Source organism: Cygnus olor, chromosome 4 (genome assembly GCF_009769625.2).
Source record: "Cygnus olor isolate bCygOlo1 chromosome 4, bCygOlo1.pri.v2, whole genome shotgun sequence".
NCBI lineage: Eukaryota > Metazoa > Chordata > Aves > Anseriformes > Anatidae > Cygnus > Cygnus olor.
This window is the reverse complement of record NC_049172.1, coordinates 4,233,309-4,251,143: the sequence shown is the minus strand read 5'-3', so window position 1 is coordinate 4,251,143 and position 17,835 is coordinate 4,233,309. Positions and strand designations below refer to the sequence as shown.

Sequence of the window (17,835 nt, the reverse complement as noted above, 5' to 3'; positions counted from 1 at the left end):
GGAGAGTTTTAAAAAGCTTCTGAAATTAATGGTATTTCAAGGCTGAGCATTAAAAAATTATTTCACAGACTAAAGGTTTAAAAGTATGTCTGAAAAATGAACTCTGCATACAGAATGTATAGCTGGACTTTACAGAATGCAGGTATCCTTCTAGACTATTGCAGTAGTTCTATGGAAAAGATTTCTTGTTCGTTCAGAATCCTTCCAGAATAGATTTGCAGTAGTCATATGAAAACCATCTATTGTTTGTTCAGACAGTAAATGCTTTATTTAGAAGTCTTTAAGTGCCTATTATTTTGCCTCCTTTTTGTTTGAAATCTTATTTTTTCATATCTTTTATAGTAAGGAATAGTTGTATTGAAGGTGAGGCAACATAGCTGGCCAGACTCTGAAGAACAGTCACGGATGCCTTACTCCTGAGCCATTCAGTGCACTTCTTAAGGGAGTGATTGAGTAAACATGTGGTCTCAAGAAGAAGTAATAATTTCATGCTTAAATTTCCAAGAGCTGATGATAGAACTGATTGTGGTAGTAGTGTGTAATAGGCACATGCTTTGTAGTTATGAAAATAAACACTAATCCACTGTTTTTGTTACTCTTATTCAAACTCTTTGAGCTGGTAAAGCTCTGAGATAAGCATGCCCCCTACCTTACTCAAAGGTAGGGGGGGGGGCATGCTTATTTAAAACCCAGTGAACTGGGTTGTGGAACTGATTTATCTGGAGCCTAACTTCTTTCTTTTCAGCCTGAACCGGTTTCCTGGTTCATGCTCAACACACACATGACTCTGGATTTGCTGACTGGGAGAGAGCAAATCGAGGTAGCAACCAGTAGGTGGACTGAAGGGAAAGTGGGGCTGTTTTGCTGACAGCATTGGTTTGACAGGCTGGAAATCTTGCTCAAAGAGCAGCCTTGGTGCAGTTTCATAGGAATTTAAAGCCTGGATTGATGTGGTCCCACTCTTATGCTAGTACTTGGCTGCTTTATATGTCACTGTAGGCATCTGATCAGGTTGAATTGCCACATACAATTGATTAGATACAGATTTAATTCCAACTGCACAATTAGGATTCATAGAATACCTGCCTGTCATTGTTTAATTTTACAGTGACATCACTTACGAAGTCTGAGGCTAAAGAGACTGCCTTTGACAAAGCCTGACCATTTTTGTTGTGTGATTTTTTTTTTCCTTTTTAAGTGCAGAATTCAATATCTGTGGCTAAAATGCATTAATAATTCAATTGCTACAACACCAAGCTAACAGAAGATGCCAAATGAATGTTTGGTCCTGACATAGTTGAATCGCTTTTTGGGGCACTAATATACTTTCTGAATTTCCCAATGCAGTTTTACAGTTCTCAGGTGGAGTACTTTCTATAGAATTTGAAGCGTTAGCACGCTTCAAAAAAAAGAAAAAAAAAAGTAATCTTGAAAATGACTTGCCATTTCTTGTACATCTTTGGAAAGAGTATGAATATAACACACGAGGAATTTAAGGAAATTATGATGGTTTGTAAGAAGGAATGTTTCATCCTTCCTGCTGTTTGTTCTCTAGGAGGGAAATGATGGAAAACGATTGCAGTCTGTTCTGCGTGAAATTGTTTTTGTTGTTTGATATGTTGAAATTCCTAAGTATGCTTTCTAAAACTGTTCACGTAAAGAAATTTTTATTACCCTCTCCTACTCCTAGAATACTGAGAAGGCAGTTTGTTGTCATTGCTGCTGTGCTATGAAAGAGGACCCTTCACAGTCCTTAAATTATAGATAAGTACATCTTGGAAGGACTCAGGATGCTATCGACTTACTGTACTTTTTCAATACTAGTTTTGTGCAGTTAGTGAACAGTTGTGCAGTTAGTGAGAGCTCTCTGAGAGGAAAATGGGACATGCTTTATAGAGAAGAATGTTGTGTTTTGAATAAAATATTGAATATAATCCCTGTGTTTACACAGGACTTGCCCAAGAAACTCAGGTCGGCATAACTTTCTGAAATGTGGTAATTTCTGTTTTACACTTGAGTTAAAAAGTTGTAAGTGTTGTATTTACAATTGGATTTTTAAATAAACCAATTAAAGAACAAGTGCAGGGCCTTTGAAAGCCCCAAATTTGCTGATGCCTGTTAAAATCAAACCACTGAGCTGAGGGCACAGGAGAAGATCGTGTTGCATTTCTAAAACTTCGTCAGCCACTATCTGAGATCATTATTTTCAGTGGAGCTTGCTGAAATTTCAGCGGAAGAAAAAAAGAAACGTAAGAAGAATGTTTTTTTGGAAGCTGGCCTGTTTTGATGAATACCAGCCAGTAAGAATAATTTTATTTGCTTTAGGGAGCGTAAATTAAGTAGGAAACAAATATTTAAGATTTTCTTCTGGCTGGTTTAAACTACTTTCCTGTAACAAAAATGCCCTCATCTAGTTTTAAATTCTGTATTTCAGCATAGCAGTATCGGTATGAATCTATATGGAAACAGTGATGTCCTATGTAAATAACACATGCTATATTACTTAGGCTTTTTGTTTTTCTAGGTCAGTAGCTTTCCTTATTGTTTTTTTTCCAGCTTTTTCAGCTGAAATTGGTGCATTCAGACTTTCTTGGTACTTTCCAGTCTGTGTGGATCCATGTGTTTTGTCAGCAAGGATGCCCAAATTTTACTTGAGTCTCCCCCCACTCCTGAAGGGGGGGGGGATGGGGGGTGAGAGAGGACTCCTGAGGGTGCCTGGTATGGATTACTTTGCTTTATGGATCTTGTCAACTGTGCTGTGGGCAGGCAGCTTGAGCTGGAGACGCTTCAATTTCATGATCTCATGAACATACTTGTACTTTCCTTTATGTCAGATCAGGGTCTCAAGTCCTCACTGCCCCACATCTGTAGGAATTTAGGGTATAATTCTGTAAATCTAGCAGCATAGGTGTGGTAGGAAAAAGGGGAAGGGGCTGCAGCCAAGGTGTAGAAAGTTGTGCAGATAGGATGCTGCTGAAAACCAAGCTGTGGGGAGCTGGTAAATGTCTTGGTAGAAATTACGTGCTATATTGGGGGGAAATAAATCAATATTGTGGATATAGCTATATTGGGGGGAAATAAAACAAATCAAGATCATGCATATAGCAACTCAGGATGGTTCTCCTATCTCTTCTTAAACACAAAGATACTACTATGATTTACTTTGCTAGTTTAGATTTCAAGTTGGAAACGGAATGAAAACTTTTGGGGTAGTGCATAGGAAAAATGAGGATTTACCTCTGATTTACAGAGCTCTGTAGATCGTGTCTGTAACATACCTTTTACCTGTAGATCTTTATTGGTAGGTGGCCTTTGCAACCGAGTGGTTGGTTACAAAATCATTTGCTATTTTTCAGTCCAGGAGATTATTCATGGTTGAAAGGCACGAAGGAAAAGGCAGTGCACATTGAAGGAAGGAGGGAGTATTGGGGGAAATGTAGAAAATTCTGTCACAAAGTGTTTGTGTTTACTGCAGTCTGACAAAGGTCTTGGCTTTACGTGCTTCTCTTGACAGCGATTGTCGGGGTGTTGCATGGGCTAATTGGGCTTGTCCTAGGCAAGCTAATGGGAAACTTTAAACTGGTGGTCAGCCCAGTTTTGTCTTGATCTAGAATCCTAAATTGCATCATCCTAAATTGATCAGTATTTGTGTAACAGGGTGCAATCTTGTTACCGGCTAGACAAGAAAAAACAAAAAACTGATAGCATGTTTCCTATAACCGTAGATTGTCTCATGAGATGAGTTACTAACAATGCATTTTTAGAGATTAAATTTGTTCAAATTTCCATTATAGTCCTTTGTATTTAGTTATGTATGGCTTCCCAAAGCTTTCTAGGGTTGCAAAATAAAGCTTAACTTGTAATTTGGTAGGTTGGATTTCTGTAAGAAGAAAAAAATAAATATCTTTTTGGTCAAAGTTTAAAAACATTTTCTTACAGTAAGTCTGAAGGAGCCGTGTCATTTATAGGATGCTTTGGATAGCTTATGCTTGAGAATAGAAATCTCGTACTTGGCAAGGAAGTATTTCATCTTTGGCTAATCCAGGTGTAAACAGGTTTTGGCATTGGTTGTGACACCAGAGTTTATCATACTCTGCAGCAGTACAGGTATCTAAAGCTGCAATTATCACTCTAGTGCATCTACCCAGCTTCTGTAGCAGAGAGAGCTGCATATGGGGTTTGGGTATTTTCCACACCAAGGCAATAATGTGAAAGATCCCCCCTCGTCGTCTACTGGATCTTGCTTGAGGAAGCCGTGGAGCTCTCTAACACTTCTGCTCACAGGTGCTTCTATGGGGTATCCACAAGACATCGTGTATAGAAGCTTAAGTTACAGCAAGTACATTTCAGTAGAAAATGCTGTGTGTCTACTTGGAAGAAGTATGTATTTTAATTTAGATTTTGATAATACTTGCAGAAAAGCAGTAGGCATAGCTCCATGCTATATTTGAAAATTGCACTGTAATAAAGGGCCCATTAAGATGGTGAAAATTTTGCTGTTGATTTTGAAGGTAAGTTAGAAAAGCAGGAGAATCATCTTAAACCTCCTCTTTTTGCCCCTCTAAAGGAAGCCTCAACTTCCCCATGAAGTCCTTTCAAATGCCAGCTCCGTTATTTAGGAGGAAGTCTAGGGCTGTATGCACTGCTCAGCTGTGTGTGCAGAGGAAGCCAAGTTGCAATTACACGCGAATCCTCTAGTGAATTCGGTAACCTAAATTGGTAGTCGGCAAATAAAAACATCTGAATCTCGTTGGTTAATTTCTGTGTGTTTGCTGAGTCAGGTTGGTCAAATTATTTTCTTTCTATTCTTGTTTTTAACAGTTTGGTCTGTCAGTAGTTTATAGAAAGGAGTAGTTTTTAAAAAGAATCATCGTATGATGATTTTTTCCAAATTATAAACAAGGAGAGACTCTTTAAAACTAACTTAATTGAAGTCACATTGTCCTTATCTGATAGGAATTTTGACTGGACTGTGTTAAATCTCTCAAAGCACTAATCTGACTTTTTTTTAAGGAGATTATATCTAGTCCAGATGTTTAAAACACATCAGAAGTTCTGTGGCATACTCAGGGCTGATTGAAGCAGATTGCTTAGAATATGGGTCTCATAATTGAGTAACAAAATTGCAAAGCTTCTAGCCTGCAGGGGAGGCAGATTGCTGCTATGCTACGCAGCTGCCTCACAGGTTTCCTGCTGCTGAGAGGAGTGTTGTCGGGGGGGTTTCGTGCATGGGCTCTGTTCCTCTTACCTAGGAAGAGAAACTTGTGAAAGCATAGTGTTTTGGAGATGGAACAAAAGTGGATTCATTCAGCTTCTGCTTGATCTTTTAATACTGCATTGTGTCTTCCTTTTTTGCTGTTGAACAATCTGTTAATTTTAGTGGAGTTCTTTAAATTGCAAACCTTTAATGTTAAAAAAGATAACCTCCTCTTTCCTATTTACTTGTATGATGACATCTCTCCGAAGTAGTGTTCTTGTAGTTACTGTGAAATCAATATTAAATACAATTGCTTGCATTGTGTAATTGCCTGTGCAAATACAAATGGTGTTTGTGCTTTCTTCCCTTTTCAGGTGGCGTTGATTCTTTACAGCCTGTGCATTCCCCAAGCCAGAGCGTTCATTTTACCAAGCCTGGGGTTGGAACATCTGCTTCCCCTGCTGTGATCTCCTCAGCAAGGACGTCTGCTTCAGGACTTTCTTCACAGCCACGATCGTCCCCCTCTGTCACACAGTCACCTGAGTCAGCTCTTCAGGAAGGTAGTAAAAGGGAATGGGAGGTTATAATACAGACTTCTGCCTTGTTCCACCTGCACATGTGAATGCTGGAAGCCTTACTGCTCTTTTATGTTTGTCTGACTAGAGTACTGCTCTTGTGTCTTTGTCAGGCTTCTGAGAGTTCTCGTTTTGTAGGTCTGTTGTTCTGTCTTTTTAGCTCTTCTGTTTGATTTCCTAGCTGTACACTGTCTTTGGCTTGCCTGCGTCTCTTCCTTACAAAGCCTTTCTCTTAGCTCTCTTGTTTTTCTAAAAAGTTTCTCACTATTTTGACTTCTTAGAAGAAGGTCCTAAAAGGATCTTTTGTAATCAGTTTATTGCAAAATCAGACTTAAACTAGAAATAATGAAATTGTCTTCTTAATCCCTAGCTGCAAGCTCCATTGGAAATCTGCTGCAGGGTTTCTTGTTGGAGAACAGGGGGTTCTTACTGAGCTTCTTCCTATTCTCACTTTGGTGGCCTGTTGGCAAAGAATCAGTTGGGTCTTGAGCCTTCTTTTGCCATGCTAATTTTGCCCTGATGTTTTGACTTGCCTTTTAGACTGTTAAATGTTTCTGTGTCTAGTATTCCAAATCTATTTTATTGCAGTGATTTCATTTTGCTGTGTTTTCTCTTGGTAATTTCAGGATTTTAAATTCTTTTGGAGACATAACTTAGTGTGTAGGGCACAAGCAGACAACGATTCTTGTCCAGAGCAAGGTGGTATAGCTAGCCTTCAAAATAATTCTCAAAAGCATGCTTTTTATTCTTAACTTTCAAAGCCCCCTGACATAAATTTCCTAATTTCTCCTTTTCCTCCTTTTCTTCTTTTTTTTCCAGTGGGGTAGGGACTGTAAAGAAATAATTTGCTTGTGAATTGGTTCTATTTATCTTACAAAAATACTTATTCATTGCTACCAAGACCTATGTACAGTGTACCATTTCAAGGAAAACAGTTCAGTTTTTCTAATTGTGCTCTTTTCTTGCACAGTTTTATAGTCTGCTTTGGTACAGGATAGAACTTAGTTGTTCCGCAGATGTGTTTGCTCAAAAAAACTCTTGCTCAACTTCCAAAGAAACAGCAAAAATGTTTCAAATGACAAAATGGATTTCAGCTGTTTAATTGTGCTTGCCATAATGTGCAGTATGTATGAAGATGAATGACCATGCTTTACAACCAACCCTATATATATGTGTGTCAGGAGCATATAGCAAAGTCAACAAGAGTTAGAATCCATCTGGTTGTATTTACATTAAGCATTAATAAATCCATATCTGTCATCGCACGTGTCTCTGTACTTAGATGATATTTTTATAAAACATTGGAAAACTTTAAACTTTTTGCAGTTGGATTCTTTTTAGAACTCTGAAATATATGTTGTATTCTTGTAAAACTTTATCAGCAATTAAGTGCGATAAATTCATTTGCTGAAATTAACACCCTGAAAAAATCGAACGCATCTGAATATTTCTCTGGGTTGTTAGAATTCAAAGGGTTTCTCAGGCAGTGATGAAATAGACTGATTTTTTTTAAATGTTGTCTTTTTTTTTAGTCATGTTATTGCAGTAGTGTTGTCTACATGGAAGCATTCTGGAAAAACAATTTGAATTGTTGGTTTGTTTTAAGCCCTGGTGTGAACATTCTTATGCAGTGTTAAAGTATTGTAATTATTTGGTTGGCTGAATTCTAACAGAGACAAAAAAAACACTTAAACTGTATTAAACCTGTTTCATTCATGTTTCTTATATAAATATCCATACTGAGTTAATGCAGATAAACCTATCCACTTGAAAATGACATCGTAGAGATGAACTTCTGAGTGCGTGTCTCCTGTCGGACCTTACAGACTTCCTTAGGTTTTGTGATGATGAGAGGAGCTGTTGAGTAAATGAAAATAATGTAAAGCAAAGAGTTTAAGAGTGGAGAAGAGGAGGGTTCATTTTGTAAAAATTACTGTTGGGAATAGAATAGTAGGGTGTTTTTAATGTCATGGTATGTGCATTGGAAAATATGAGGGTTAATGAGTAGAGAGGCAGTTAAAGAGCTTTAGAATATAGTTTATTTTTGCATGTAGTTATTTCATTTTTGGTGGGGCTTCTGTTATGAAACATAACCCACATGAGTCTTTTGTGATGAGTGGTCGTTGCTTAAAATACCTAAATAGTTGGTTTATTTCATAGACAAATGAGTCCTTAACACAGTTTGGCCTTTTGCTTCCTCCCAAGATGTTTACAGGTGTCTGTAAAATAAGGTGGGATAAAGCATTAGCGTGCTATTACTGTAATACAGGTGCACTAGTAACAGGGTTTGCAGCTGTTACAGTTTACGTTTGTGGTTGCATTTTAAGCCAGATGTGTGAAGTAATCTCATTCAAAATAAATAATGATCTCAAAGTAAGCTTTCACACTTTTAAGAGTGGAGTATTTTAACAAGTTTTGGCCACTGTAAAAGATACTAAGCAGAACTGGGTTGCACAGCCGAGCATGTGATTGGATCAATATGGTGGCACTTGAATTGCTGTGTTCAGCCACCTGTGGGTGTCCTTCGGTTGCTTTCTCCCACATGCTATCCACTGGGGCTGTTTTTGGGCTGTGGACCAGGATGGGAGCCTTCCCCATCTCAGCCTGACTTTTTAAACTGGTTTATTTTTTGGCCAGATCAGCTCCCAGATTTGTTTGTTATTCTGGACAGTTGTGCTAGCAGAATGCTACAGTATCCTAAATGCAGAAATTGGGAGTGCTGCTGGCAACAAAAATAGAAATACACCCAAACTCCTTAGGCAGCTGAGAGTCAAACCAGTCCTGCCTCCAGACCTCATAATGGCATAGTTTGTCATTACTTAATTCTGTCACTTGCATATTTCTATCGCTTGTCTGTATTCTTTCTGACTTCTCTACTTCATGTCTATGACCAGTAACTGGAAAAGGGAGACTGTTAGCAATAGCATTTTCTTTGCTTGCTTGTTTGTTTTTCCAAAAACCATTCCTCCAAAGGGGCGTAGCAGAATGACTGATTCACTCCTTTCCTTCCATTGGCCCATGCTTGGCACGTTTGCATTGCTGTGCCCTTTCCAGGCACATCTACTTCCCTTCTTGCCCTACTGATGTGCTGTATGTCAGAGCTCTGTCTTTGCACTCGTGCTGGGCTGAGCGTCTTTCGCTTGGGCTCTACGTTTATGTTACACTGCATTTCTTGTTATCCTGTTCTGCTCTGAATCTTCTTCCCATTACTTGCACATTAATGGTTTTAAGTTGATTTTTCTCCTTCACCATAACACAGAACTCTCCTAGGCCTGAGAAAAAACGTGTTCTCTTCAGCTGTGGTCTGGTTTGGGGTGGTTTTGTTTTTTTCCAATCCTCTGTATCGAGTGCATCCAGTGCCTTCATAAAAGATGAGAATATGAAGCAGTCGAGTTAGTCCTGTGTGTTAACTGCACAGAGAAACTGAAGTATTGTGCCTTGGTTGCCTTCATCCTTGTGTCTTGTATTATGGAGAAACTTGACCGGAGTCACGGGAGCGATATGCGCCAGATGAAATGAAATACTATCAGCCTCTTCTTCCTCTAAACTCTGTATCAAAGTTACAGCTTCCCAAGAATGTTGTGATAGGGTTTTGTTCTATTTTCTTTTTACTTTATCTGTGAACAGATGCTCTTCGCCTTGACTCTGTTGTTTTTTGTAAGTGAAATTGAAGCTGTCCTCTTGGGTTCATTCGTAAACTTTTTTAGAAAGATAGGAAAATAACAGCATTTGTAGTCCGTGTGTTAAACAAAACAAAGATTGGTATAGCAGATATAAGTTTTGGGTCAGGGAAAGATGAATTACCACAGTGGTTTCAGATTGTTTAACATAGCTACAACACTTCTGTAGTGCATTATAGTGTTAAAATAAAATTAGAAGAAAATACGTAAGAGTGATGCTGACACAGTGTTTCTACAGGGAAAAAAATCCAAACTCCTGAATTTTGAAGCCTTAAGATATTTTCTTGCAATAATGGCCCACTGGATTGCTGGGAGAGAAAGTTGCATTTCTTCTTAGGATGTCGCTGCCTGACTGCAAACATGTATTAAAATCTTTTCTAACACTGCCCCACACCAAGAGAAGCTTGAGATTTCTTGAAGTGTTTAGGCTGCATTAGTAATGTCACACATTAATTATAAGCCATTGTTGTGTGCTTTACTGTGTTTAAAAATGGTATGTGTATGTGCTGCTTTTGTGTGTTGTTTACATATGTTTGAAGTACATACTGTGTTAAAATATATACATGGTTTGGAGGTGCCTGTGAGTTGTCACCAGTGGACAGTGTGTTTAGGTGCTCAAATATGGGTCTATGAGCGTGAATTTAGGCACCATTTTAAAATAACACTAAGTTTTCAGGTTTACCTGATTTAAATTTCACTGGATGTGTTGCTGGAGTGTACGTTTGTACTCTTGACACACTGCAGCAGCAGTTTGTTTCATTGACATCTGGCAGCGTTCAGAATTCCAAAATGAATGCCTGCTGCCTTAAAAGGGCAGGTATGCCAAGCAAAAGTTGAATATCAGTGTTTTAATAATGCAACTTAAAGTTACCTGGGAAAGAACACATTTATATATGCATATCACTTTATGAAAGTATTCCAGTGACCAAACTGATACATACACATAGACTTTCTACATATGTTTTTAATAATTTACACACACACACACACAACTTTCTGCTAACTTCTGTATGCTACTAACACTTAACTAGCCCACTAAAAACTGCTTCTGCTGTACATAGTTCACATATGAACTATGGGTCTAGTGCTGTAGATGGTCAAGGGTTGTAGATTTAACTATCTGCACGTTGGGATTTTCTCTGGAATGGCTGATTTCTCTCACTTTTAATGCAATGATTTGTGACTTTTGTTTTTCATCTTTCCTGTCTGTCTGACTCTTATGTTTGTGCTTTCCACTTCACAGGCATGCAGTATGGTGGATATGTTAATAATCAAGCTAGCTCTGCACCAGCTCCCTTGTCATCAAGTTCAGATGATGAGGAAGAGGATGAGGAGGATGAGGAAGCAGGTTGGCTTTAGCTTTACACCAGTATCTTGTTCTCTTCCTACTCAAGTTTTGTTCCATATTTGCATCCTCTGAAATTATTTTTCTTCCTTTAAGGCAGAAAGTTGCTCTGACTCATCATGAATCAAATTAACTAGAAATTTTCCAAATGTTAATAGTAGAGTAAACAAAAAGGGGTTCAGCAGTGGCCATCAAATGTTTTGGTGTGTTTTTTTTTGTCATATTAATATCAGATGTTTTATGTATCTAATTACATAATATTCACAACTTAAAAGACTCCCTGAGTTCTACCATTTCGATTTGCAGTAGGTTTTAAACTCTTAAGCAAAGATACCAAGCCATAGAAGTACAGACCGATATTTGTTTGTTTTACAAATTAATCAACTACATACCATTTTTATCATTATGTTAAACAGTGTTTACCTGGCTTCCCATTCTATATATGGAGAAGTCTTATAATTAAGGTAGTAAATACTGAAAGGTGATAAGTGTGTTTATTTTAAGGCAGTGAATTCATTTGTGCTGCTTTTCTTCCTCCTCCTGCGGCACATCTCTGCAATTCAGGAAGATAGGTTAAGTTTTATCCTGCTTGCTTTGTGGGGAAATTAAGTGCATTTGATGTTTTTAAGAAGCAGTTTGTCCTGCTTGATTGAAATGTCATGTTCTTGGCTGCAAGGATTCTGTCTGTATTTGTCAAAATTTCCTGGTTTTAAAAACTAGCTTAGTGCCTCTTGCTACCTTAGTTTCTTGAGTCGTGTTGGAGTTTTTGTTTTTTTCTTCTGACTAATGCAAAACAAAGTTTGCAGTTTTGATGCAGCTGCTGTTTGGACCAGTTCTTCAGAATAGGTTAAAAGAACTGGGAGTGTTGTGGTTTTTTGGTCTTTTTTTTTTTTTTTTTTTCTTGCAGGGCTCCCTAGTGAGTGTCCTGCAGATAAATATCTTTGTCCAATCTCATCCCAAGGCTTCTGTCAAAGGAGATATCCAATTTTTGTCAGCTGCAACATTTTTCTCCTTACATTGTTCCCCTAAACCTACCAGAGACAGTTTTCATGCTTTCTGCCACTTGTATTTCTCAAGTTCTGTACTTCTGCTGAAGTCCTAGCCTTTGAGCTACCGTTGTAGTTAAATCTCTTATGCAAAAGAATGAAAGGGCACCCAGGCAGCCCATAAACTTCCTGGTTTATGCCCTATCACCAGGGGTGAATGTAAATCCTAACAGATTTCTAGCCCAGGATATGAAAGTGGTTTTATGAAAAACAGGTGCTGTACATCTGGTTGTCTCTGTTTACACGGCTTCTCAAAGCTTTTTTTTTTTATGGTAGTTACATCTTTGAGTATGTTGCAAAACAGTTTAACAAACTGTGTAAAGTGTAAGTCGTATTGATGTAAATAATTACATAATACTAAAAGTATTTTATAAGCATTGTTTCTGTCTAGTCAGTTTTCTATTTTTTTCCTTTATAAACCTTTTCTTTCCCCTTTTTCCTAATGTGTTCTCTTGCTTGGTGCTTACGGTACTAAAGTAAATTGACAGTTGTTGTAGTTTAATTTAAGCATAGGACAACTGTTTCATTTTGTGGAAGTTCCTGTGTTTTTGTTGAAGAAGAATCGGTGAGATTTCAGATACGTGTGGCCAGCTTAGAGTCTGAACCTAGTGTGCAGGAAACTGCACAACTCATTGTTTTTGTAGACAACCACATATTCACCAGGAGAAAACAGAATGGGGCATAACATAATTCTTGTAGGCATCAGTGCCTTAAAAAATCTGAATGACCTGGAGAAGGAAAGGCCTTATGTGTAAGGTCTTCAGTAAGTATATAGGATGCTCAGTAAGAATTCATGTTCTTTCATTAAGCAGACCTTTTTATGTTTTTGAAGTATCTGAAATTTTGCTTTGAATACAACTTATCTGTATGTTAAAAATGAGGCTTTTTTGTTTGTTCATTTTTTAGTAGAAATATGACTAAGCTGATTAATTATAGCATGCATTTGAAATATTTTCTACTTTTACATATTTGCCAGATTATGCTGGAACTCTTACCTGTTCCAGCAGGACTTGAAGTATATAATATTTCCTTTTTAGCAAGTCATTGTGTCATTAATATCTTGTTAGGGAAAAGAATAAACTAATTTTACATGGAGCTGTTTTAGAGATGGTTAAGATTTTATGAATACAACTTACTGTGGAGAAAACTGTCTGTAACCAGTGACATAATAGTTAAATCGGAAAGCTTGAACTAGTCTCAGCTGTTCCAAGCTGTGCATATATCCTTCTGGTATTTCTTGGAAATGCAGAGAAATTCTTCTGGTCAGATGAAAACAATTAGTTGGAAACTAAAATCTTGATCTTGTTGACCTAGTAAAAGTGTATTTCGGCTTTTCAGTATTAGGACTTTCCAAACCTAGAAAAGCCATGTTCTTATTCGTGGTAGAGCACAAAATAATGAATCCTGTTTCTTTCACTTTATAGAATAAATAAATAATAATAATAAATAAATATTGCACTTAAATTAATTTATAATGCTCAAAACCAAAGGGAAAATTGAGGGTGTGGGGGATACAGGACTGGAAACTGATGTATAAGTTTAACAGTGTTATTTTATATATATGTGTGTATATATTTATATATATTTTTAATGTAAAATCGTTAATTTTTGGACCTGTTTTTCTTACCAGAATGCTTTAAAGACAACATGCTCAAAAATATTCTATACAGTCATAATGTTGCCTTGGTATTAATAATGTTTCCCAGATTTCAGTGACGTTATATTCGCACAGCTGCAGGAGCATCTTTACTTGGAAACATCAGTTGAGGGGGGATTGAATCTCAAGTGTTTGGCCACTGAAGTGTTTCCCTTGAAATAGTTTTGGCTTCACAAAGGGATGTGTGGTCACGGTTGATCATTCTGAGTAGAGCAGTATCAGCATCTCTCCTCTGCATCTGTTCTGCTTGTCTTGCCACAAAAGTTATTTTTACTTTTTTTGAAATTTTGACTTATTTCATTTCTGTTAAATTTCATGGCCTGTTTTTGTTAAAGTGCACATACGTTTAATCTCATTGACCCTTTTTCTTTGGAAATGTACATAAAATGGCACCAGTAGAAATATTTTAAAATATATTTTCATGTAATGTTTTACAGTCAGATATTCAGGATATGTGCATAGGGTGAACTACAAATTAAGCATTACCAGTCCCTCCAGAACCAATCAGCATGTGCTTGTCCATCTCCTCTTTCTAATTTCGACTCGTTATTTTCATTACTTTAGCGCAGGTACTTTTTACATAGTTACTTTTGGCTGTACCAGACTTGTTCGTTCTATTTCAGTAGAAATTAGCTTTATATCAAAAACAAAAGAAGCTCTGAATAACAACAGTAGAGAAAGGAAGAAAGAATTAAATGCATCCGTTTTGCCTGGAGTGGGAATGGTATGTGATTGTTCTGAAGACAATAGGAATCTCGTGTCATGGAGGAAGTCATGGCAGAGACTAGTTTAACAATGTCATACGTTACTTCATTTCACCTAGTCTAGAAACACATGATAATTTATTAGAAAAATATTTTTTGTTTCAAGGAACAACTTTTTTTCATTGTTTTTGTCCTCCTATTTTTCTTTCTTTTGATGTTTGGTGTGTGTTTGCTTAATACCATGCTGATTATTTGTCTCTTTTTTTTTTTTTTTTACCCTCTCCTTTTTGCAGTGATAATTGCTTTCAAGTCATAGGGCTGAAGTGGTCTTCCCTAGAATCTTTCTTCAGTTTCTTATATAAGTTTTTTTGAAAATATCTTGGTCTTTCTTAAAAATTTTTCAAAAATTTGCTGTTTCTGAGTCACCTAACTTTTATTTTTTTTCCCTCCCTAGCAATTGATAGTTCTTCTACTACTAGCAGCGCCTCTCCCGTTCTGAACAATTATGATGCCCTGGAAGGAGGTGGCTATCCAGGTGAGCCGTTTGTTGTTGCATGTTGATTTAAAATTGTTCGTTTAAATTGACTTAAATGTTTGCTATGATTTTTTTCCTGATTTTGATGTTGATTATTATTAATTAACAAATAGTTTAGAGGAGTTGCCTTTCACCTATGTATGGAAGGGGGCAAATCATCAGAGAAAACCAAGCTTGCTTTTTAAAAATCTCTTCTCACAGTTTTAACGCTAAAGTTGGACAAATAGTTTAATAAAACCTCCCTGTATCATAAGTCATACTTTCTGTTGTAATATTGAGGCTAGTGCCAAAAGTATGCTCTGTGTGAAAGCAGGTATCTTTCTCTAGGTTATGCTGTTTGCCTGATTGTGTTGGCATTAGTAGCCGATAATAGCTGACACATGCCACTGACGCTTTGAGAGACCAAAGATAACAGTTTGCAGAGATGCTTGGATCAGGTTACTTTCTTCTATTTTTTCTACATTTAAAGAAAATGTGAAAAATATGGATGTTATGTCACTTATTTTTATCTCTAGAAATATCAGGAATGTCAGGTTTATATTATATGATCTTACTACCAGACTAACTCAGTCTTGAATCTCATATTGGGAATAGGTGGCAAAGATTCTGTTCCTTGTAGATATGTTAGTCAATATTCTAAATGATTGGATTAATTTTGGGGGTGTCTGCCTCTGACATTGCTCTGACCTGGGAAAACGTCACAGTAGTTTGCTTACGTGATGGGTTCCTATTTAAAGTGAAGTCTGTCAAAATCTTGATGCCGCTGTCCATATAGGGTCTAGCCCTTCCAGTTAAGGGCAGAAAAGGCATGGCTGCAGGATTATGAATTTTAATTTCTTAGCTAATAAGTAAGCTTCTTGGTCCTGCTGAAGGTGTATTCTAAAAATACCTTGTTCCTTTTGTTTTTCTTGAAGAGTAACAGGATCAGCTTTAAGTGATCCCCACCCCAACTGCTCAAGCCAAACCTAGTTTCTTAGAGGTTGGTTTCATGAGTGATCCACCTTTCACTTCCCTGCAGATTTTACCAAGCCTGAATCCTTCTGAAACTTAGCTCGTATTTGAAGGCATTAACTTCTTGAGTATCACAGAATCATCTAGGTTGGAAGAGACCTCCAAGATCATCTAGTCCAACCTCTGACCTAACACTAACAAGTCCTTCACTAAACCATATCACTAAGCTCTACATCTAAACATCTTTTAAAGACCTTCAGGGATGGTGCCTGAACCACTTCCCTGGGCAGCCTATTCCAATGCTGACTGTCAACCAATACTCCCAGGTCCTTTTCTGCCAGGCAGCTTTCCAACCACTCATCTCCCAGCCTGTAGCGCTGCTTGGGGTTGTTGTGCCCCAGGTGTAGGAGTAGTTCTGTCTCTTGACAGCTGTTGGATTTTCTGTGATTTTAAGACTATATGTTGCTTCAATTTAATCTTTAACAACAGTGAGACCAAACTGTGCTGCAGCGATATACGTGAGTTACTTCAAGAAAAGAACTATCTGTACATTTAGAGAATAGTTCTTTCATGTTCTTTCATGTCAGCCTTATGTTTTAAAAGTATTCACAAGTGGCTAGAGAGACTGAGCATGAATAGTCTCTCCTGCAATTTATGTCAAAGGCAAATCTTGGAATATAATGTCGTTACAAGGATGGGGTTGGACTTTATATTATATATTTATATATATATATATATAATATATATACTTTTTAGTTGCAATGCTTGTCTTTTTTGAAAGCTGTGGGTTTGTTTTGTTTTGGTGGAACAACATTTTGAAGTTTATCTTAATAAACACATAGGTCTATGGTTGTCTTCCCAAGTATACCCTCCTTATCAGCATCAGCTCCAGTACTCTGACTTGCTGATGGCTTATTTTTTATATAGTCAATGAAGATTAAAAAAACTTGATGGATAATGCAAAAAATTATAAGTGGAAAAAGTGTTGCTTGTTAAGCATTCAGGAGTTTACATAGAAACTAAGAAATAGAAAGTATATTGAGTATCTGTGGGATTTTTTTTTTTTGTCCTTCCAGAGACACGTTCTGTGACCAGCAGCCCAGTTCCTGCTCCATCAGCCCCCCAAACATCAAAAACTTCCAAGCCCTTTGGTTATGGATATCCAGCACTGCAGCCTGGCTACCAAAATACAGTGCCACCTAATCCTGTGCAGCAGCCCACTAATCCAGGCCACCATCCTGGGTTTCAGCATTATCCACAGGTTCATATTTTTATTTTGAAAGTTACTTGATGAAGTAATGAAAAGTCTTTTCAAGTCTTATTTTTACAGCTTCTGGACCAATAAATGCTGAGTATAATGCTCGTGTCATAGCACTGGTGTTAACTTCTTATTAGAAGGCTTCTGAAGTAAGATTTTAAGTGTATCTCCAAATAATCAGGCTTTGCCAGTTCACTTTACTGGTTATTGATAGCAGCTACAATTTTAAGGTTTATTGTTTTAAAGACCTATCCTTTATTGATAGGAAACTGTGAAGAAGTGTAATAAGTGCCTTATCACCTAGCACACATTTGCTCATAGCAGTACCCCTGGTGTAGAAAACCAAACCTTCTGTTTCGTATATCCCATTCTTTCTGAAATAAGGCCTAGAAAGCAAATCCACCAAAACTACTGCCGTTTATGATCAGAATTCCATATTGATCTGAGTGTAATACAATAAGGAAGTATGTAATAGTCAGAATTGAGGGCTTTCATTGTTATAGAGGTAATGTAAAATCTGACGAAGTTTTTTTTTTCCAGTTGAAAGAAAAAGTTCTGTTCAACATAGCTTTGTCTACCTATTTTTGTCCTTTTTTTGTGTGTGATTTCAGGGGTAAATGGCACTAACTTGAGTACTGGCAAGTGTTAATTTGGAAAACTTACAGCTTAGTGATCTCTCTAAAGCTGTGTTAATCATCTTTATTATGATAGCATTGTTTGAATTCAAATACTATGTATAATGAATCTGAAATTGTTTTAAATTGAAAACTCAAAGCTTAACCTAGTTTTGAGCTCCTAAGCTTGCAACAGCTTTGTAATGTTCTTTCATAGAACCAGCAAGGCTTATGATGAAGTCCAAGACCTCTCTTTTATTGAGGAGACATAAT

The 17,835-nt window shown here is 37.2% G+C and overlaps 1 protein-coding gene across 3 annotated transcripts in view; it reads left to right on the top strand.

Annotated features, from left to right (window-relative positions):
- The window catches only part of SEC24B (SEC24 homolog B, COPII coat complex component), a 43,428-nt gene that overhangs the window by 7,472 nt on the left and 18,121 nt on the right, over positions 1-17,835 (top strand). For 2 of the 3 annotated variants that reach the window (XM_040556253.1, XM_040556255.1), the window contains exons 3-6: positions 5,572-5,757; positions 10,696-10,800; positions 14,659-14,739; positions 16,767-16,951. In XM_040556253.1, coding sequence (XP_040412187.1) covers positions 5,572-5,757; positions 10,696-10,800; positions 14,659-14,739; positions 16,767-16,951 — 557 coding nt within the window. The remainder of the gene's footprint in view (positions 1-5,571; positions 5,758-10,695; positions 10,801-14,658; positions 14,740-16,766; positions 16,952-17,835) is intronic. The other variant, XM_040556254.1, reaches the window with a different exon arrangement.